The 23,028-nt window shown below is 36.7% G+C and overlaps 1 protein-coding gene across 1 annotated transcript in view; it reads right to left on the bottom strand.

Moving 5' to 3' along the window:
* Positions 1–2,801: 2,801 nt before the first annotated feature.
* Positions 2,802–23,028, bottom strand: part of EGFL6 (EGF like domain multiple 6) — a 32,935-nt gene continuing 12,708 nt past the window's right edge. The window contains 7 exon segments of the mRNA XM_070943392.1: positions 2,802–2,912; positions 3,857–4,122; positions 4,531–4,620; positions 6,131–6,196; positions 9,539–9,871; positions 13,339–13,461; positions 20,603–20,737. Coding sequence (XP_070799493.1) covers positions 2,802–2,912; positions 3,857–4,122; positions 4,531–4,620; positions 6,131–6,196; positions 9,539–9,871; positions 13,339–13,461; positions 20,603–20,737 — 1,124 coding nt within the window.

Below are 23,028 nucleotides of genomic sequence, written 5' to 3'. Positions count from 1 at the left end.
AGGAAATCATAAGGTAGCACCATATGTGAATTTGGTTGTTGAATGTTAGCAACAATGTAGGAGTGATGTTGCTGTTATCTCATGATGATATCCCAGCTTGTTAATAAGTCCTGGTTAATACCTAAAGAAGGTTTAAATTAATCTGAGTCTTCCTAACTTAAACTGACTATGGACTATGGGATTTGGTTTAATATATCTAAAGGGCTTTGGACATTGTAAACAAAAATAGGATGCCTGTGGGAAAAGAAGACAGGTTAGGGTGCTGAATGAGGATGTGTCTCCTCACGATCTTATAGATCATCTTCATTCTGATCCCTGAAATATGCCTAAGAAATTGGGGATCACAACACACTGAATTGTTATTTCAAAAGCAGGAACTCAGTGAATTTATGTACTGTATGTTCCAATGCTATGCATTACAGAGAAAATAAATGTCAAATTTGATTCTTTTTGCAACTTTTAAAAAACTTTTAAAAACTTTTAAAAAGATTATTGTCCTCTTTATACATTATGAATCTATTTCTAATTAAAACCTGATATTTGCAAGCTTACATTAAAGTTTTCTGAAGCTCTGAGAAAAGTTCATCATTAATAGCTTTTATAATTGTAATGTGTAATAAGTTTTGCCTCTTAGTAGATATTTTACATTCATTTGTAATATTAAACATATAAAGGCAAATCCAATTATTCATAAATTTAAAGTTTCAAGACTGACATCTTACCAAAGACATATCAGTTAACAGCAGAAAAATGTTTGCATATTGTTCTCTGAATCCTAAATATTTAGAAAAATATTTCCAAAAGAAAACTTCAATATTTAATAAAAGAGCTTTAATGGATTTTCATTTTAGAAGACAGTTTGTCATATTTTCCCTATATAGATTATACAAGAATGTTATCAAATTATGAATAAGTGCATTTATAAAAGAGAGAATCTATCTTCCATTTCCCAAATACATCATATATGTATACTGTTTTATGCTTTCAAGCCCTTTGATAAAAATATATATTTATCTACTTTTAAATATATATAATTCCCAGCTGGGTTTTGGGTTGCATATTTTTCTGTCATGATATACCAAAATACTTTGAATCTGATCCAAAAATCTGGGAACACTCTGAAGTTGGACATAAATTCTTGGCAAACAGGGCAGAGCCCTTAGTTTATATGTGAGAAATCATAAGAATGGGTACTCAAAGCTATTTCTTCACTGAAAATGAAAGCTTATTCACAGTGAATCTCATTTTCATACGCCTAGAAGTAGAACCAGTTGCCTTTGGGGGGGGGAGACGAGTACTCCATAAAGCAAAAATATTTTTCTGTCTATTATGATCAAAATCACTTTTTTCACCCCTCTGGGTAGTCCTTATGTGCATAGGGACTACTCAGAGGGCTGAAAAAGTGATTTTTGACTGGTCCTCGCACTTTTGACTGTCCTCACATTTTACATTTTGCGCCCTATCTTGTCACCATGGTGAAGAGAAGCAGTTGTGAAATGAGTGACACAGTTGTTAAGAATGCTGCAACAGGCATAAATGATGACCAGTCATAAGTGCGAGGACCAGTCAAAAGTGTGAGGACCTGTCAGAAATCACTTTTTTCAGCCCTGTGGGTAGTCCCTATGCACATAGCCACGCCCACCCGGTCACATGACCACCAAGCCACGCCCAACCAGTCACATGACCACCAAGCCACGCCCCCTGCCCCCCAATAAGCCACACCCACAGAGCCAGTTGTTAAAAAAATTGAATTTCACCACTGATTTAAGCCCATCTGTGGATAAACAATCCCTCGAATATTTAATCAAAATACCATGAAAAATCCAGTTTGGCTTCTCTGCAGGTGACACATTTTTCATGGTATTTTGGTTAAACATTTGCAGGTCAGCTTATCCATAGATGAGCTTATATACTAGTATACTAGTATACTTATATACAGTATACTATACTGGTACCAGTGTCAGTAGAAACATGAAGTACCTGAACAGTGAGTTTCTAAATGTTTTGAGAGCTATAAGTGTCTTGTCCACTATACATATTTATTGCAATAAGTGACAGTAACTCCAATAAACATCCACAGTGTAAGGCCATTTTTAGTGGCCATAAACTGGTGCAACCTCTAAGACAGTGGTAGGTGTGCCTTGTATGGTTGTAGCCATATTTAATGTTCTTTGAGAGAGCCATATTATGTGAAACAAGTTTGCAAAATCAGCAGTCATGTGATAGTCACATACATACTGTATATACAGTAAGCAGGACCAAGACTTTATTTGAAGATAGGGTCCTTTTGGTTTTTTTATTGTTGTTAGAAATTTATTTTAGAACTTTTACCGTATTTTGTATGATTTGCTCTTCAGAATGTCAGGAAGCCATGCCATCAGGTTTCAGCAACTATGTTTAAAAAACTGGTCCTAGGCCATAATGTCAAATTGTACTTTGCCAAAGGCTTTACCACCCTGTTCTAAAACATCACAATATTATAGGAAAACATAGGGAACGTTCAAATAAAGCAAAATTTATCTTAAATGGATTTTATGCAAAGATTATTCTTTGCCACTAGACCACTAGACATTTTTTTGTATAACATGACTACAAGTTAAATTGTATAGTTACATGTACTGGAAAATGTAATATGTTTAGGTACAAATAAACTAACCAGAAACATCTAAATCTATCATTTTTTAAAAAAAAGATGCAGTTCCCAAATCTACATTTCATCTAGGTTACGGCATTATAAAATCTCTGTCTGATATTTTAAAATAATATTTTATATATAATATAATAGAAATAAAATAATCTGTTCAGATATCCAACATTAAGAGGTCTTCAGAACATAAATTAGAAAATAGTAGAATGACATCAACTGCAGTTTCTCCAGTTTTACCTTTCCCACGTTCTGCCTCAAAAGTGACCTGATAAAAGGAAGAAAAAAAATAATGATTAATAAAATTATGCTATCTATATAAGGGATGAGATAAAATGGAAGCCATAGAATTTTACTATCTTTTGCATCATTATTAATTTGTTATAAGAATCTAAATCCTACATATTCAACTACAATTATTTTATGTGATAACAGAATAATAAATGTTGCAGCTGTTGTTGTAGAGACTCTTTCTCTATTTTAGATTGTTAACTTCTGCTAAAGGAGGGTGAAGAAATTCCACAATCTTCACAAGGCTATCTATGATGGCTGCAGTACTTCTGAGATTCAGCTACTGCAATTATGCGGGATAGCCAGATAGGCAACAACTACAAACTGTTGTTCTTTTCTTGAAACAATAATCTGCTGTCATGTAGGAATGTTTCCAATACTATGTTAAGGCATTTCAAAAGCATACCACAATCTGTGTGAACTATCTATCAATAAAAAAGAAAAAAAATGATTATCTCATACAATGTAAGTATCCCTGAATAACAACTGAAGTTTGTCCTAACACTTAAATGTCTTTGAATCTTTTGATTGGTTTTCCTCTCAGTCATCAAGAATACTTTCACAAGTTAAATATCTGGATTACATTAACAATCATTCATAATGAAATTTTAGAAAGCACATGATCTAAAGCACTCACAAAATAATGAATATTAACAATTTACTCATATTATAATTCATATTTATTTTCTGTTCTTGTAGCAATTGACTTAGTCAATCTTTCTACTGAAGATCATTTTCAAATTGTTTTTTTGCTATTTTGTGAATAACAGTTTTCAGCTTTTAAGGAATAGCAAAGCAAAATACAAATAATTACAAGTGATCATTTCTAGTATGCAACTTATTTGACACACCCAGCCCTGTTGCACTCTGTACATAAGGCAAAACCCTGACAAGAGCTGTTTTTTTAAACCTTTAGCTTACATTCATAGCTGTTTCAGCCCCTGTGTGCACTTCAATCTGTCCAATCCTCCATCGTTCATCATTTCCCATACTCTGTTCCCAGGAAGGACTGCTAGTAGTGTTGCCTAGGAATACTTGAAGTTTTCCCACCCTTTCTCCTGTAAGTTGATAACTAAAAATCAAACAATAAATGCTCTTTGGCTCCAGATGGGTGAGAAGAAGTTTCATACGCCCAACATCTCTCTTGTGACCTATGAAGGCTGGAACTGTCATGTAATATCCATCACCTAAAAACACACAGAAGGAAAATTACAACAAGGGGAAACAGTGTGACATTTGTTTCATCCTGAATGCTATTACTTCCCAAAAGTAAAAGGCCACAGCTGTTTAAGCAAAAAAATAAATAAAAATAAAATAAAATCAGATTCAACCCCGGATATCTCCAGTTAAATAAGATCAAAAAGCAAGGAACTGAAAGATTCTGTTTGTGACTCTGGAGAGCTGTTTGGATTAGATGAATGTTCTTATCTGAAATATGTTGTAGGTCAAGGGACTCCTTCATAAGTTAGAAATCTTTCCAGAGAGAGACTCAATATGGTACCAAGTTTTGATAATAAGCCTCCAATCCTATGAATAAAAGCTGGTTTATTTTCCTGCTAATGAATACTTCATTAAATCAGGACATAATTAATTACCAAACTCATGATCTGCAGGATTCCAGTCAAAGTCATCATCTGCATCTTGTTGCCAAGCACAAGAACCTCGACCAAAGCTGCAGTCTACAACTGTGATGTCCAGAAACAGTGATTGACGTTCAGAGACAGAAAGACAAGAAAAATTAATCTAAAACTGCAACAATAAAACTTAATTTAAAATATAGTCAAAGAATTTTACCTACAATTTGTTATAATGTAACAAATGCTATAAACCCCAAATAAAAGTATACTGTTGCATAAGAAGCAATCATATCTCATGTAACTCAGATTTCTTTATCTTAGCAAGCCCCAGTCTGATCTCTTAGGGAAGAAAAATTCTCGTCTCCATTTGGTTGAAGAAAAGATACTTTTACTAAGAGACGCTGGCTGCAGTAAAGTCAGGCAAAATCTGAGTTTCCCGCACAAAATGACAAAAACTATTTCCTTCAATCCTATCCCTCCCCCCACCCCCCGACCAGTCCAAAACCAGCCAATGCAATACAGCCTGGACTTTTGGGGATCACTGGAGTGTTTCAGCTGCTAACTTTCCACACTCAGGGCAAATGGCCTTGAAGACGCCTTGGCACAAACTGATCCCATGGTGATCTGGTTTTTTTTCCCCTAACTGTCATTCCCCTCCCGAATTCACTCACAAAAATGAATACAGGTTTATTGCTGCCCATTGATTCTCTCCCCTCCCCCAGCCCCCTAGTCCTTTGATGGCAGGATGCCAGCAGGGTGCCAAGCTGAAGATGGTGGACTTGACACATTAGGTCAAATCATGCTGGCATTGGAGTGGTTACTTCAATCTTTTATACTAGGGATTTTGGAAACAAAGTGCATTGTCTTGAAATGGGCTGCTTATAATTATCCCAAAATATTTTTTAAATATAACTAAGCAACAAAAAAAAAAAGAAGAGGAATATATCGATTGCACAATGACAACTTCAGGCCATGCACCATAATATGAATAATATGAAAGAGTATGCATGCATTTTATTATTTTTTTAAAACTTTTATTTTAAGTTTGTCCACCTCCACACCAGTTTAATGTGAAGTAACACAATTTCAGATAGATGCTTGCTTAATATATTTTTGCTCGGTTTTATTTTTGTATTTATTTTTGCATAGAATAACATGCAATGAACCAAAGGAAGGATATACTTTCAAAAGCAGTCTTTTTTTAAAAACAAAACAAAACAAAACAAAACAAAACTGATTTTACATTTTCAGGAATATTTTTAATAGAAAGTTCAACAGGTAAAAAGTGAAATGACAGACAAAAAGATAGAATTAAATATACCAGTGGTATATCTTGAAGAAAGCACAAGATTTAGTCAGTTGTCACCAACCTGATACCTTACAAACCAAGTGATAATTATGAAACTGAAGAAAGCCTTGGAAATGACTAGAAGCTTGTTTTTAAAAGCATATAAATTTTATAAACGTATCCAAATAAAATTTTGCTAATCCTTAAATAGCTGTATCAGATTATCTCTGATAAATGTGATACATGACAAGATCATTTAAAGCAATTTTAATAAAATTAAACCAAACTTTAGCAGATCAAAACTTACCTCCTAAATTAAAATTTGCTCACCTTGTATGTTTTCTTTTAAGTCTGGAATTTTTTTGTATGCTATGTGAGGACCAAAAACAGCAGCTTCTTTGTCCAATTTATTAAAGGATACATTATTATTATCAATGCTAAACACACACACATTTTCCAACAGAAAATTTCACATTATGAAGAATAACAGAAAAAGCATATAAGAAAACTCATCACAGAATGTATGTGCAATTGTAAATAAACCTTTATGGCTTTGTGCAATGGACCAACTCAGTTATCTGCAAATTATTCAGCACGGTTTTAAAAATGGAAACAAGTGTAGTGTGCAAGTCATCAAATAAGTCTGCCAATCATTATCATTGTTATGAATTTATACACAAATTATGCTTTCAGTTTGTTGTGTTTAGAGAAAATCCAAATCTTGGAGGGCATGGATCTAAAAACAGGAAGAGGTGTAGCACAATCAACTTTGGAAGATTCTCTTATTATAGCCAATCTCAATAAAAGTAATTTAATCATCCTATGGAGTTGATTTCTGTCTGGGCTACCTATTGGAGCTAACAAATTGCAATCATAGAGGATAGTAGAATGATGTAGAGGGGAGATCCATAGAAGGACCTGGTTATTTCTGCAGACAAAGAAGCTAAGTCAGATCTGCAAAGGTTATATTCAAACCTTTTAAGTTATGCAAGGCTGGGGTACACTTGAGGCAGAGTTTGATCTTCATAGGCCTGAGGAAATAGGCAGGTTCTGTTGGCTGTTAGCAAGGCCCGCCTCTGTATTAGATGTATGTCTCTCCCTGTTGGCTAAGGCGACCCAGAAGTGACATGGGATTGGGTCTTGGCTATGATTAATTCCTCTTTGAGAAAAGGTTAGTTCCATGTCTGTTAAGAAAGTGGTGGTACACCTCATCCTCAAGAGGTTTCAGCCTTGCCATTACAAAAGGCCATTGTTGGACACATGGTACTAGATATTTTTCTTCCAATTTCTAACCTTCCCTTTTTAGGAACTTTTGAATGAGCTCTGGAGGGAGTGGAACAGGTGTGGTGCATCTGTCCTTGATTTTCTTGACTTCTCAGTGACTTTAGTACTGTGATGTCCTCTTACTCACACATGCACGTAACTGTAGTTTAGTGAGTTTATTAATATTCCCCACCAATTCCCTTCACCAAAAAAACCCAGAATTGTCCCAATTAAGTCTGGCCATGAGCAGATCAATGCTAGACCACAGAGCAATGGCCAAAGAGTCCACAAGGCACTTGAAAATTTCACAATCAAAATAAATCCACCAGGCAAACTTAAATCCACAACACAAGAGAATTCATGAGGCAAGAAAAGTCCAGAATTTCCAAAGCATGATCCAAGTCAAGACATGGCATCAATCCAAAGCAAGGCAGGAATCACAACAACCAGAAAACCCACAGCTAGGAAGCAAAAACATTATTCCCAGCATCGCCTCCATCTGTCTGCTGTGCTAAATTAGTGCATCCAGGAGTGGGTTCCACTTACCTTTACTAGCGGTTCGCAGCGGGAGCACGCTCACTCGCTTCGCTCTCTCTCTCTCTCTCTCTCTCGCACTTCTGCACATGTGCAGAAGCTTCTGCGCATTTGCAGATTACCCATGATAATGTTGTGGTGGGTGGGCGGAGCCTCCCGTCAGTTTTACTATCAGTTCTATAGAACCGAACCGGCAGCAACCCACCACTGGGTGCCACCACTGGGTGCATCCCATCAAGAAGAGTGAGGCTTTCTCGTGAATAGTAGTCTGGCTGACTACTCACGTAGTCTGGCTGATTACTCTGTTCTTGCCTCTTCTCTGCCCTATGTGTTCTTGGATCAGCTGCAGAAGGCAATTCCTCCTCTTCCTCACTGACTGGCTGCAGCTGCATATTTTCCCCATCTGGAGCTTCAGCCAAATCCCTCACAGATGGTTGCTCAGAGCCATCAATCAAATCAGCTCCTGACATGCCAGGAACTGGTTCATCCTCCCGAGCTAACATCTAGAGCGGTATATGGGGAATCGTCCAGGGGAGTCATCATAAGTACCATCAATCATAGCATCCTTTTAAACCAACTTTGGGGGTTGGTGTGGGAGGCATTCGTGCCTTAGTCATTCCTAGATAGTTTACAGCAATGTGCTCTACATGGTATTGCCCATGAACAATATTCAGAAGCTGCAGTTTTGTTTTGCTTTATTTTATTATTTATTTTATTTTATTTTATTTTATATTATTTGATTTCTATGGTCGCCCATCTCAGTCAATGAGATGGTGCTCTACAAGCTACACTGGCTATCAGTATGCTTCTGAGTGCAATTCAAGATGCTGGTGGTTACCTTTAAGTCCCTTCATGGGTCAGGCCCAGATTACTCAAGGGACCATCTCTCCAGTGGTGTCTACCCATCCTGTCTGACAGAATAGGTATGCTCCAGATTCAGTTTGTGAGACAGTGTCAGGACCCAGGAAGAAAACTTTTTCTGCACTCAATGGAGTAACATCTCCTCAGAAATTAGACTTGCCTTGACCATGCTGGTCTGGGACAGGGTACTAAAATGTGGATTTCCCATTAAGCCGGGGACTCTGGTAGGATGGGTGAGCCCATATCATTCATGGCTTGTTTGAGTGGTTGTGAGGTTTTCAGCTGCTACTTTTATGTTGTTTTTGTTATTTTAAACTCTGATTGTTAATTGTTTTATATTCTAATAGTGAGCAACCTCATGTATATGAAATGGTAGCATATAAATTTACGAAATAAATTTAAAAAATCTGAGAGGCCAGGCTCACACATCATTATCTGGTGGCATTAATCACATTCATCTCTCTTAAACATTTTTTTCCAGATGACCAGCACAAAAGAGAAAGCAGGACCAAGATGTCTTTGTTTTTTTGGAGACCACCAGATAAATACTTTCTCTATGCTCCAGTGGTGAAATTCAATTTTTTTTTACTACCGGTTCTGTAGGCATGGTGTGGCTTGATGGGTGGGTCAAGGGAAGAATACTGCAAAATCTCCATTCCCACCCCACTCCATAATGGCTATTATAGCTATAGTCTTAGGATATGAGAAGTGCTCTAGAGCAGCGGTCCCCAACCTTTCTGGCTCCATGGACTGGCAATGGAGGCTGGTGGAGGGGTAGAAGATGGTTTCATGCATGCAACCTAATCCCATGCATGCACAAATGAAGCCCGCTGCTCCCTCAGCCTGGTTCCCAACTGGCCCCATCCACAGACTGGGAGTTGGGGACCCCTGCTCTAGAGTACAAAATACTAACTTATATGAGATTTAACGAATGTAATATATAATAAAGGCATAATATTGTGTTCTCTTATTTGGTAGGATCTATTAACCAATTTTATGTTTAAAGTCCTTTGCCTTTAATTTATTGGACGAGTGCTATCAAAAACTGCCATAAACATGGATTTGGGGGGATAAAGTAACACTTACAAAATACATCTCCCCTGAGTTTCTTTTCATGGACAGTCTGGTTTTTGAGGTATTCAATTTCTCCTTCTTCTTCAACACTTTCTTGTTCTATTGTTTTTCTGTCTTTTCTGATTTCTTCAGTGCTTTCCCCCCATTTACTGAAGGTACTCTCTGGATACAAGTCATCTTCATAATCTAAAGGACTCACATGAGCTTTAGATGCTGGGATTGTATTTTTTATGTCATCATGCTTTTTTGCACTTTTCTTGTAAAGAAGCAGTTTCTTGAATTTCTCTTTGGTAATGCCAGACATTCTGTGAATTGCTTTCACTGAATTTTCATGAGCAACTAGGAAAAAAGAAATAACAAAAGGTGTCCAAATTATCACACACATAGTAAAACCATTCCATCTTGAATTTGGAACAATCTGACATTGGGACACCTCAATTTCTCTAAAATCCTGATGTCTGTAGTTCAAATATGGATGAAAAAAAAAGACAGAGATGGTAGTGTTTTCTGTAACTTATTTTTGAATATTTCTTATGTTCTTCTTTTGACTTAAATTGTAACTATGAAGGAAAATATTAATTACCCATATAAAATCAAAATGAGCATATACTTCTATGTTTTTAAAAAGTCTAATATGCAGTATTCAAAATTTAATATGAGAGAAACAATAGCATGGCTTTCCACATTTCAGTTTCAGTAGTAGTAGTAGTATGGATTCAATATTATTGATTAGTAATACTGTATTCATTGTATGAAGCATTAACTACAGTTTTTAGGAAGAGAAAACCTGAATAAAAACAAATGCATCTGCCCATCTTATGGATAATATATTCAAATTTCTTTTATCCAGATGTCTACATGCCAATGTTATGTTAATAGTTACTTTAAATTCCTCAGTAGAATCACATCTACTCGGTTCTGGGCTTTTTTCCTTTCTAACACCTAGCAAGCTCTAACTGCTAGGTGGGAGACCTAAATAGATCCATTTCTAGCTCGTTAGCTGTCATCAGTAGGCCACACCCATATCCTCCCTGTAAAGGCACAGTATCAATTTTCTTACTTCTTCGTAGGGTTTATGTGTGTTTTTCTTCTAGCCAGGTATATAATATATATATTATATATATATATAATTTGATTTATATGCCGCCCTTCTCCGGAGACTCAGGGCGGCTTACAATGCGTTAAGCAATAGCCTTCATACTTTTGTATATTTATACAAAGTCAGCTTATTGCCCCCACAAACTGGGTCCTCATTTCACCTACCTTAGAAAGGATGGAAGGCTGAGTCAACCTTGAGCCTTGGAGAAATTCGAACCAGCAGTAAATTGCAGGCAGCTGTGTTAATAACAGGGTGCGTATACCACTGTACTATCAAGGCTCTTATATAATATAATGTTAATGTTTAGTCCACTTGAATTCTTTTTCTGAGAGAGAGATGTTATAAGAGGTAAAGGTAAAGGTTCCCCTTGCACAGTGGTGAAATGCAAATTTTTTTGCTACTGGTTCTGTGGGCATGGCTTGGTGGGGCGGGTCATGTGACAGGGTGGGCGTGGCCAACTAAAAAAAAAACTTTTTAAAAGCATTTTTTACTACCTATTCGCCCGAACTGGTAGTAAAAAAAATGCTTTAAAATTTTTTTTAAAAAGGTTCCGACAATCACGAGCACAGCTGATTGACAATCATCTGTGCCGCATGATCGTTGGAACCTTTTCTTTACTTTTTTAAAGCATTTTTTTACTACCTATTCACCTGAACCGGTAGTAAAAAATGCTTTTAAAAAGTAAAAAAAAAGTTCTGATGATCACGCGGCACAGCTGTGATCGTCGGAACCTTTTTTTACTTTTTAAAGCATTTTTTTACTACCAGTTCACCTGAACCGGTAGTTTTTATCACTACCGGTTCGCCTGAGCCAGAGCGAACCAGTAGCATTTCACCCCTGCCCTCGGTCATATGTGCTAGTCATTCCTGACTCTAGGGGGCGGTGCTCATTTCTGTTTCAAAGCCAAAGAGCCAGCACTGTCGGAAGATGTCTCCATGGTCATGTGGCCCACATGACTAAACGCCAGAGGTGGATGGAACGCTGTTACCTTCCCACCAAAGGTGGTCCCTATTTTTCTACTTGCATTTTTTACGTGCTTTTGAACTGCTAGGTTGGCAGAAGCTGGGACAAGTAATGGGAGCTCATCCCGTTACGCACCACTAGGTATTCAAACCACTGAACTGCCAACCTTTCGATCGACAAGCTCAGCATCTTAGCCACCGAGCCAGCGCATCCCTCATTATAAGAAAAATACTGTAATTTAACAGACAGTTCATTGAATCTCTGCTCAGGATATGATGAGAAGTTAACAGGAAACCCTAATTTGCAACAAATCTGTTCTTAGCAATCAAGAAGATAAATCTCCAGTGCTTTAATAAACAAGTCCACAAATAACGTTTGACCAGTGAAGCAGAATATTTCCATATAGACCTGAGATTGAACCCCAAACCAAGATCCTTATACATTGCTAGCCAATTGTAAAACAAAGAAAAAGATAGCACCTAGCAGGAAATTAAGGCCATTTCTAAACAACTTTGTAGATAACCCTCTCTAGTATAAAATGTACCCAAGATAATTGCTCTAGGCTATTTTTATGTTTTGCAGATCTATTCCTTGTTTTCCTTTTTTAGCAATAGCAATAGCACTTAGACTTATATACCGTTTCACAGTGCTTTACAGTCCTCTCTTTTTCTTGCATATATGATACAGTAATCCAAATAACTGAGCAGAGCTGCAATTTACTAAAATTAATTAGCAATAGACGAGCTTTTTAACAAAGTCCCAGGCTGGGGGTGGGGTCATATCAATTTCAAAGACAGCAATTGCCTTCCCAGGAATTTCTCTATTGAGTTCTTGTGCACTTGCAAGATTATATAACCACAAGAGGATTGCATTTTCTAGTAATCCCCTGAAGAAGAAATGGGAAAAAACACTTTCCCAATGATTGAACTTTGCTTTTTATATTTCATAGGCAATATAAAAGCGATTTGTTGGTGAAGGCTGGGGAAGCAAGCACCCTGAGGCTCAACTTTCATGCCTTCAAAAGACCCGATGGCTTAGGACCCCAATAGGAGGCATAGGAGAGAAGTAATACAAATAGAATAATCTAGTTTACTCTTTCAGTAAAGGAAAACCTGATCCCAGTGTTGTCCTCTTAATTTTGGAGCTCAAAAAATGTAAAAAAACCAAAAACAACAGCCAACTCATTTTGCTTGAGCTGATTCCTTTAATGTCTTTGTATGGGCTCTAACCCACTGTTTTCACTGTTTTGTGAATGAGATTTCACAGAACCAGGGCTGCAGAACAACTTAGTTTACGTAGGTAAAACCTGGCTAGAAAGAATATGCACATAAAAGCCTACGAAAAAGACACATTGTACCTTTACAGGGAGGATATCTGAGAAGTGGGTGTGGCTCACTGACGACGCCTTAAAAGGCAGAAATAGCTATCTGAGTCTCCCAGAGAGCAACACAGAGTTGCAGTTTGTCAACAGAAAAAAAGCCCAGAAGCTTGTGAATGAGATTTCACAGAACCAGGGCTGCAGAACAACTTAGTTTACGTAGGTAAAACCTGGCTAGAAAGAATGTGCACATAAAAGCCTACGAAAAAGAAAAAGACACACACACACACACACACACACACACACACACACACACACACACACACATATATATATATATATATATATATATATATATATATATATATATATATATATATATATATATATATATACACATACACATACCACTGTTCTTCAACTTACCTGAGCATTCAAAACCATTGCCTCTATAGCCCAGTTTACATTTACACTTGAAGGAACCTTGAATGTTCAGGCATTCTGCATACAAGTTACATTTTGGTGTACTTGCTATACATTCATTTATATCTAAAAAGGGAAATGTTAAGTAAAATGTATTACTGAAGTTGGAAATTGAAAATAAAGCAGTTTTTTTACACTGTGAAAAGATACAGCTAATTCTTGCATACAGATATGAAATGCTGGTTGTTGTTACTGTTAACTTCTCCTTTAATAAAATACTAGTCCTTACCTTTCTATAGTTTTCCTCATTTAGTGCTCAGCAAGTACAAACTTCCTTGGAGTAGTTATGAAGATGCCTATGAGAAGTCTACAAATAACATGTACACGTAATAGCTTTTTACAGATTATAATCTCCATTGCATGTTAAAGATGAATAAGTGTTGTTAGAAGAAATATCCTTCTGGGTTCAGCTCCAAGTGGGGAAAAAGAAACTGGAAACATGGAGACCTCTTGGAAAGATGGTTTAAAGGTGGACAGGATCACATGGTTTGAGTTCCTGAACAGAAAAGGGGCCGAGACGCAGTGAGTCCCCAGGTTTTATACCCTCTCTGGCTTTGAACTTCCTGGGGCCCAGAAAGAGTATCCTGATCGGTTGTCAGACTCCCAGGGGGTAGGGGTCTTAGCTAGCCTTGCTGGCTGATGTAATCTTCCCAGGTGCCATGTGGTGAGTTTCTGTTGCTAGATGAGTTCTATTGTGTTAGTTTCTGTTGCTGGATGGGTCCTATTGTGTTGCAGATGATGGTCCATTGACAAAGATTGAGTTTCTGCCTCTGGCCCATTGACAAAGGGGGGGGGCAAGAAGGTGAGAGCTGCTTTGTCTTTTAAAATATGCTTCTCCATTTCTCATCCAGGGAAACATAATATTCTGCCTTTTTAATATTTCCTAAAATATTTAATTCTTCTAGGAAAGGGGTGGGTGCTAACTTCCTACAGTGTCATAGATATTTTGCTCTTCCAGTACTAACATGATTTATACATTTATACATTGGTCTAAAAAAAACCCTGAAAGCCATTTTTATAAATATTTAGGTGCACTTTTCCCACCTACTGTATACAGGTAGTTCTGAAGGTACAAACCTAATGGAGCCTGCCCATTAGGTTCATAAGTCAAAAAATTCATCAAATGAATCAGACTCAATTTTACAAATTTTTAAAATCAAATTCATTAACTGACTCAAATGGCTCATTAAATAAACAAAGATCTGACTTACTATTTCCTCCCATTCGTTAATTGATCGCTGCCATCCTTAACTGAACTGAGAGGCTTTCCAGCCACCTATCAGCCATTTCTGGTACAGCCTTGGGCTGAGGAACTAAATTGCCTCCAAGCAGGCTCGCACAGCTCTCCGTTTGCAGTTGCTTTAAAAAAAAAAAAAAAAACATTTGCTGCTAATCAGCTCAAGCTTCTTCAGACAGCTGGGGGAGGGGGTGTAATTTACAGAACTCTCCAATTGCAGTTGCTTTAAAAAAAAATCACTTGCCATTAGCATCTCCAATCAGGCACTCAGAGGGAGGTGGGGAAGGGGTTTTACAGAACTCTTGGCTTGCAACAGTAACAGAGATGGAATGGAACTTGAGATCATCTAGTCCCATGATGGTGAACCTATGGCACATGTGCCAGAGGTGGTAAGCAGAGCCCTCTCTGTGGGCACGTGCGCCATTGCCCCAGCTCAGTCAGCTGGTCGTCGGGTATCCGAGGCACGCATGCCCTCCGGCCAGCTGATTGTTGGGTTTCTGAGGTACGCATGCACGCCAGCCAGCTGGTCATCAAGTTTCTGGTGCTCTGGTGTGCATGCGCCTTCAGGTTTGGGCACTCTGTGCCTAAAAGTTTCGCCGTCACTGATCTAATCTAACCCACTGTTCTCACAAGAGAGTATTTCTGATAAATGCCTATCCAGTCTCTCCTTAAAAGCTTCCACTGAGGGGGAACCCACAACTTCTGGAGGCAATCTAAATTTAAAACCTACAAATTACAATAATATACACTAATCTCCAAAATAAAAGCAAGGAAACATTGTTATAGAATGCTTTGTGTAGATGCTGGCTAGCATTTCTACAAGCAGTTTCAAGGCAAATGCAAACAAACTTTATCTTTGCAAAGTACTGTACTTATAATAAGGTGACCAGACGTCCCGCTTTTGGCGGGACAGTCCCGATTTTTAGCAATTTGTCCCACGTCCCGCGGCATTTCAAAAAAGTCCCAGATTTTTCATTCTGCCTCCTGAGTCCCGCTGCCTCTTGAGCCCCAGCTGATGGCTAGAAGAAAAAAAAACTGTTTAAACTCTTGCCCGGGGCTTCAAAGGGCCGCCCTACAGGCAATCAGTGTAAAGAGTTCCTGAAGCAGTTTTTTTTTCCCCTAGCTAAGCTGCAGAAATGAAACCGAAACCAGGATCTTTGGTGCAACGTGACAAAATGAGGCAGAGAGAGATTTATTTTTATTTTTATTTTTCCTCCCCAAAAAAGGTAGGTGAAAAACTGCAAACAATGGGAAATTTAGGAGGAGAGTTCAAGATTTTAAAACACAAAAGAAAAAAAAGCTGTATTTAACTAGGGAATTGTAATAATTGAGATACTATTAATTGTATATTGTGTTGAAAGCAGAAATGGTTAAGTTGTGGTTCAGAGGAATATATGGGGGAAATTATTTGGTTTATTATTATTGGTAAATATAATTAATTGATTGTAAGAAATTGGATTGCATGGAAATAATTGGAATATTCATATTCATATTGATTAATATACAAAAAAGATAGTTTTATAACTAATTGATTTATATTAAAATGTTGAATTTGTATTAAACAACTGTATTACATAATTACATAATTAAACAATGTGAGGATGGATATAAAAATAGATGACAATGGGAAGGGGTATAATATAGAATAGAAGGGAAAAATTGAATTTGATTAAGATTAGAGATGAGGATGAAGGGTAATATTGGTTTTTTTAAAAAAATAGATGAGGAATAAATATGGCAAAAAGGAAATATAGAAATTGTAAATTTAATTGAAGTGACTAAACACTGTTTAAATTTGTGAACCAGCCAAATACTCTGTTCAAAGAAAATAAATTGTATGTTTGTATGTGTGTTTCTAATTACTGCTATTTATTCATATTTGTTCTCTTTTATTCTTTAAAGTTTAACCATTCATTCTTTATCTTAATATCTTTATATTTGTTTGGGGTTGGCTTTCTTCCCTTTCATCTTTTTTATTGTACAGCAATCTTTCTCCTCAAACCTACCACCGCTCTCTTTTCTTTCCTTCTTACTTTCTCTTCCCCCCCTCTTCTTCTCCTCCCTACTTCCTCTTCCTTTCTCTTTCTCCTCCTCTCTTCCTCCCCCTCTTACCCTCACTCCTACTCTAATTTCCCTTCCCTTCCTTCATCCCTCTCTATTGCTGTATCCTTTTATGCATATGGACTACTCAGAGGGCTGAAAAAGTTATTTTTGACTGGTCCTCACACTTTTGACCAGTCCTTGAACTTACGGCTGTCTTCACATTTTACGTTTTTTGCCCTATCTTATCACCATGGTGAAGAGAAGCAGTTGTGAAATGAGTGACATGGTTGTTAAGGATGCTGCATGGGCATAAATGTGAGGATGGTCATAAGTGTGAGGACCAGTCAAAAGTGCGAGGACCTGTCAGAAATGACTTTTTTCAGCCCTCTGGTTAGTCCTTTTGTGCATATGGACGACTCAGAGGGCTGAAAAAGTTATTTTTGATTGGTCCTCGCACTTTTGTCCAGTCCTCAAACTTACGACTGTCCTCACATTTTACATTTTTTGCCCAGTCTTATCACCATGGTGAAGAGAAGCAGTTGTGAAATGAGTGACATGGTTGTTAAGAATGCTGCATGGGCATAAATGTGAGGATGGTCATAAGTGTGAGGACCAGTCAAAAGTGCGAGGACCTGTCAGAAATGACTTTTTTCAGCCCTCTGAGTAGTCCCTATACACATAGCCATGGCCACCCGGTCACATGACCAGCTAGCCACGCCCACCCAGTCACATGGCCTCCAAGCCACACCCACACAATAAGCCACGCCCACAATGGTGTCCTTCTTACCAATGTTAAAATCTGTTCACCTTACCCTATACACAGCCATGGCCACCCGGTCACATGACCAGCTAGCCACGCCCACCCAGTCACATGGCCAGCTAGCCACGCCCACAAAATAAGCCACGCCCACAATGTCCCTCTTTACCAATGTTAAAATCTGGTCACCTTAACTTATAAGCACAATAGTTTGCGAAGTATAGTACTTAAAAAGCAGAGCAGTTCCCAAAGTGCTTACAAACAATACAGTACTATAGAATAACAAAAAAAGAATATTTTAAAATAGTTATAGAAGCAATTCTAGTACTCAATTCTAGCACTAGTCCTCAAGCCCACACAGCACCAAAAAAGCCACCAAAAACTAAAAGAAACTCGCTGCCGAGCCAGCTGCAAAATCACCGGATCTTGGCCATGTGACCAGGGACAAAAAAAAATGCCAGCTTCATAGCCGCTGCTGCAACAGTGACTGAATCCAAGTCACATGGCTACTTTTTGATCGCAGTTTTGAATTTCTAACATAAGTACCCTTTCTGAATAAATTTATTCTTGTGAAAATTTGCTAAATAAACCTTTGTACCTGGGGGATTTTCTGTATTTACTGTACTTCGTGCCTTGTTTTTAACCATGACCTATGGCTATTCCTGGCCCAGATTCTTACAGTAATGAGGGACAGGTGCCAAACATTCATCTAATTCAGAGTGGAAAACTTTGAGCCCACTATTCCAGAGGCAGGAGAAAAATGCACAATGTGAACCTTGATTTAAGGACAATGCTAGTAATTCATAGAAACATCTGTTTAAGTAAGTTTTCTACAAGATATGGGAAAACCATTTTTTAAAAAATCTCAACAACTGCTAAATATCAGGTTTAAGTCCTATTCATAGCAAAATCCAAGTTCACTTATCAGCCAAACAAAGCCAGATTGCATAATATATTTTTGTTAAGAGAAATAATTTGCAGCTATTGATTTTAAACATATTTGTTGAACAACTGCTGGACATCCTACTATCTAGTAGATTTCAGTTACTCAAAGCATTATGATTCAGAATGTGGCAAATGTTTCTCCATTATGTAGAAGAGAGCTTTAACTCATCAAACCTATGGATAACTGAAGTTTTCTGTGTAATTTTGGCATTTTCTACCTCTGATTACAACAGAGAGGTCTATTTTCCACAGGGAAGTGGGAATATTGTGTGGCTAACACCTCTAGTCAGAAGCACAGCAGTTGCAGCATTGTGTATGATTTGGAACATAATGCTGTTGCATTGAAACAGACTATTTTAATGCAATTCATTAAATCCACCATGTTTGTATTCAGGTTTGTTTGGAAGCCAGAAAAATGATGTATCTGTTTTAAGACAGGCTGTGCTTGCTTATGCATCTTCCAAGCCATATTTATAAAATCATTTTTGAAACATGTACAGCCCTCCTTAATGGAAGTTCCTTCTGAGATTTTACTTTTTATTGTCATCAGTTATTACATAACTTCTGAATAAATTCAGAAATTCTGAATAAAATAAAAATCTGAAGGGACTTCTGGCATCAGTTAAAGATGTATCAGTCTTCCCATAATATAGGCAGAAGCAAATTTAATCCTTACCTACACAGTCATATCTGCCATTCAGGTGTTTCAGTTCATATCCAATCTGGCATTTGCAATAAAAACTTCCAAATGTGTTGATACATCTTCGACTGAAAGAACAAACTGCTCTGCCAGTGGCACATTCATCAATATCTATTACATGAAGATGAAATCTTGTGAGATCAGAAAATGAGCAAACACAAGCCTAATTGTCATGGTTACTTTTTTTTTTTTTTTTGGTAAATATACTTTATTAGTTTTTAAAATTTTTACAAAACAAAACATCGAATCTCTGCTAACTTCTGAGGTGTCATGTAATTACATATTTACATTATAAGCATGTCTAATGCATTCAAATCTACCATTATTAAACAATAAACGTAATCTTACGATCTCATTCTATTCTTCCACCATTGGTACCACCTTTCCCATATTGCATTGAATTTTGAGTTCTCTTCATTATTAAGATCATTTGTTAATTTTACCATTTCTGCGCACTCTAGGATTTTATTTATTATTATTATCTCTGGAGGAATTGATTTATCTTTCCAATATTTTGCATAAGTTATTCTGGCCGCTGTTGTAACATGTATTATAAGATGTCTCTTATCTTTAGAAAATCCTTCTCCAATCATTCCTAATAAAAAGATCTCAGGGGATAATTCTATTTCTTCTTCCACTATTTCTTGTAACCAGTTTCGTATTTTTATCCAAAACTTTTTTGTCTCGGGGCAGGACCACCACATATGAAAGAAGGTACCAACCTCCTTTCCACACTTCCAACATGTTGCTGAGGCATTGGGAAATATTTTTGCTAATCTAGCTGGCGCTAGATACCATCTATGGAAAATTTTATAGTGATTCTCCCTATAGGTTGCTGATTTAGTCAAATTGTAGTTTCTATTCCAGGCCTCCTCCCAATCATTGAAGTTTAATTTATAACCAATGTTCTTTTCCCAAATATTTAATTGATTTCTGGCTATTCCTTCTGCCCTGTCCTCGCCTAGTAACAGATTGTAAAATTTCACTAACATTTTTTTTTCAGCCCCCAGTATAATTTTGTCCAAATTGTTATATTTCCTCTCTATACCAAATTGATCCCTATCTTTTTGATATCTTGAGCTTATCTGTAGATAGCTCCACCAATCTAAACTAAAGCCTAAGTTTCCTAATATTTCCCGAGACTTAAGAATTCCATTGTCGTCTAATATGTCTTTATACGTGCCAAATTTTAGAATATCCCTTTTATTTGAGGCGGTCAGGGCCTTCATGATTGAGAGCCAATATGGTACTTTCCCATAAAATCGTTTCCTAATTTCCTCCCATGTTTGAATGAGAGTTTCCCTTAATTTGTGTTTATAAAAATACGATTCTTTTTTGTTCATGTACAGCCCTCCTTAATGGAAGTTCCTTCTGAGATTTTACTTTTTATTGTCATCAGTTATTACATAACTTCTGAATAAATTCAGAAATTCTGAATAAAATAAAAATCTGAAGGGACTTCTGGCATCAGTTAAAGATGTATCAGTCTTCCCATAATATAGGCAGAAGCAAATTTAATCCTTACCTACACAGTCATATCTGCCATTCAGGTGTTTCAGTTCATATCCAATCTGGCATTTGCAATAAAAACTTCCAAATGTGTTGATACATCTTCGACTGAAAGAACAAACTGCTCTGCCAGTGGCACATTCATCAATATCTATTACATGAAGATGAAATCTTGTGAGATCAGAAAATGAGCAAACACAAGCCTAATTGTCATGGTTACTTACTAATTTAAATTTTTATTTATTTATTTACCTACGGCATAAGATTGTCAGGGAAATCTACAAATGCTAAACACAATGCAGTTCTAACAGCCTTAATTGCTAACTTTGTTTAAAAATTAAATGTCACCTTTCAGGTTAAATTTTTCTTAGCAACTAATTAATTAAGTTGACTTATATAAAACATATTTCAACCAGTATGTTTTAAAATGGAAGCCAGATTCACTTAACAACTATGGCAAAAAAAGTCGTAAAATGGAGCAAAAGTCACTGAACTGTTTTGCTTAGCAGCAGAAATGTTGGACTCAGTTATGGTCATAAATTGAGGACTACATGTAATTTGTCCTTCAATGGCATATTTACTGTTCAGCAGTTGAACTAAATATCCACATGGGCTTATTGTATGATTCCTAAAAACATTCTCAATTCATGAATTCCATATGCATCTTGCTTTTGCAGCTGTATGTTAAGGCAGCAATCCTCCAGAGCCATGTTTCCAAGCTGATGAATTTGCTGCTTGAAAGTTTATAAATATCTGTAGTTTCTGATAAACTTTATTTCCTGTGTTGTCAAATTTCTCCTAGGCTCTACAATGTCTCCAGAGTCCGTTATGCTGAGGAAGTGCTTTTTCTCTTCAGGAAAAAAAAAATCTTCCCCACTTCTCGTATATCTAGATTTCACTGTTTAAGGCCCAGGCCATATGCAGCCCCTGTCAAAGCTTCAGAAACAACTCCCACTGTCCTTCCAAAGGTGCTGCCAAATCATCAATTTTAGTGCAAGAAAAAGGGAACATTAAGAAATATGGAGAAATAATCATATTAACTGTCTGTAATCGATGTCACAAAAGAAACCATTAACCCCAACCTTGGCTAGTTCATTTGCAAGGATGATTCAGTAGGAAAATACAGTTCAACATGCTAAGAAAATCTAGAGGTTTTCAAACATCCAACAGCACCCTTGATTATATACAGGCTTTTAATAGCTTTTTCTTAACAGGTTGATATGGGCTGGAGATAGTATTGCCAGAGGAGAGACTGTCCATATCGTTGCTTTTAAAATGTACAGTTGAAGGAATAAATATACTCTACTATTGAAGATCAGTAATACTGAACTTTTAAACTCCTGAGAAAATACACAGATGTATGTCTTCCTTGGCTTCCTCTGCTATGTGGGGATATCCCCACATGGCAGAGGAAGCCAAGTAAATAGCTATTTACTTTTATGTTTCTTCTAACGTAACCAACTTTCAGTACTATCTAACAAAGTGGGCAGAAACATACAGCCATTCCATCCAAATACACAAAAAATAACATTAGTTTGATTATTTATGTACAACTTCAAATAATTCAATTTTCTACCTTAGTCAATTACCTTAATTATTACCTTAGTCTTTGGGTTAATTATATTTATTTTCAGATATATGCTGTCATTGCCTTACATTTACTGCAAAGAATTTGTATTATTAGCAATAGCATAACATCATCTGCATTTAAAAACTTATATATATTCGCAACATACCCCTAATGTCACAACAAGAATTATTTATACAGAGGTTATTATTTGTTAAGCAGAGGAAAAGAACATCATACATATATTTGTCTTATTCTCGCATCAATATTGTATTATTCATTAAGCAGGACATTTGACTGGTCAATTATGCAGCATCAAATTGTTATTAACTCCTAGCACCACACACACATATATATTCATAACACAATCTGTCCCTAACCTAGTCCTTCAGGTCTTTCAATTGTACATGTTTGCCATGTATACTTATCAATGGGCATGATTAAATCATAAGTTTTATATGTAAATCATAAGTTTTAAATCATAAGGTGATTTTAATTGGGAGATTTTAATTTATTTTAATAGTCATTTTTATTGTTTTCATCGTTTTAATTTTTGTGAGCCGTCCCGAGTCCTTTGGGAGAAGGGCAGCATATAAATATAATAAAATAAATAAATAAGTTTGAAATATCAGTAGATCTTTTTCTAAGCAGAAATTCATCTGTTATAATTCTCACTCATTTGTTGACCAAAAGCCTAGCCAAATTTTATGAATACTCTTCTCATTCCCACCCACCTATTTATCTCACTTAAGTAATTTTTCCCCAAACTCATCTCTGTTACTTCTGTTATCACCATTCACTGGAATGCAATATACACGATTACCATGGTACATATGCCAATGATCCTAAATACATACTGTAACAGCTTTATAGTC

The sequence above is a fragment of the Pituophis catenifer genome, unplaced genomic scaffold, assembly GCF_029215685.1.
Source record: "Pituophis catenifer annectens isolate HBS135680 unplaced genomic scaffold, rPitCat1.0.hap2 SCAF_4, whole genome shotgun sequence".
Classification (NCBI taxonomy): domain Eukaryota; kingdom Metazoa; phylum Chordata; class Lepidosauria; order Squamata; family Colubridae; genus Pituophis; species Pituophis catenifer.
The sequence above is the reverse complement of the archived record's forward strand: the minus strand, read 5'-3'. Positions and strand labels throughout refer to the sequence as shown.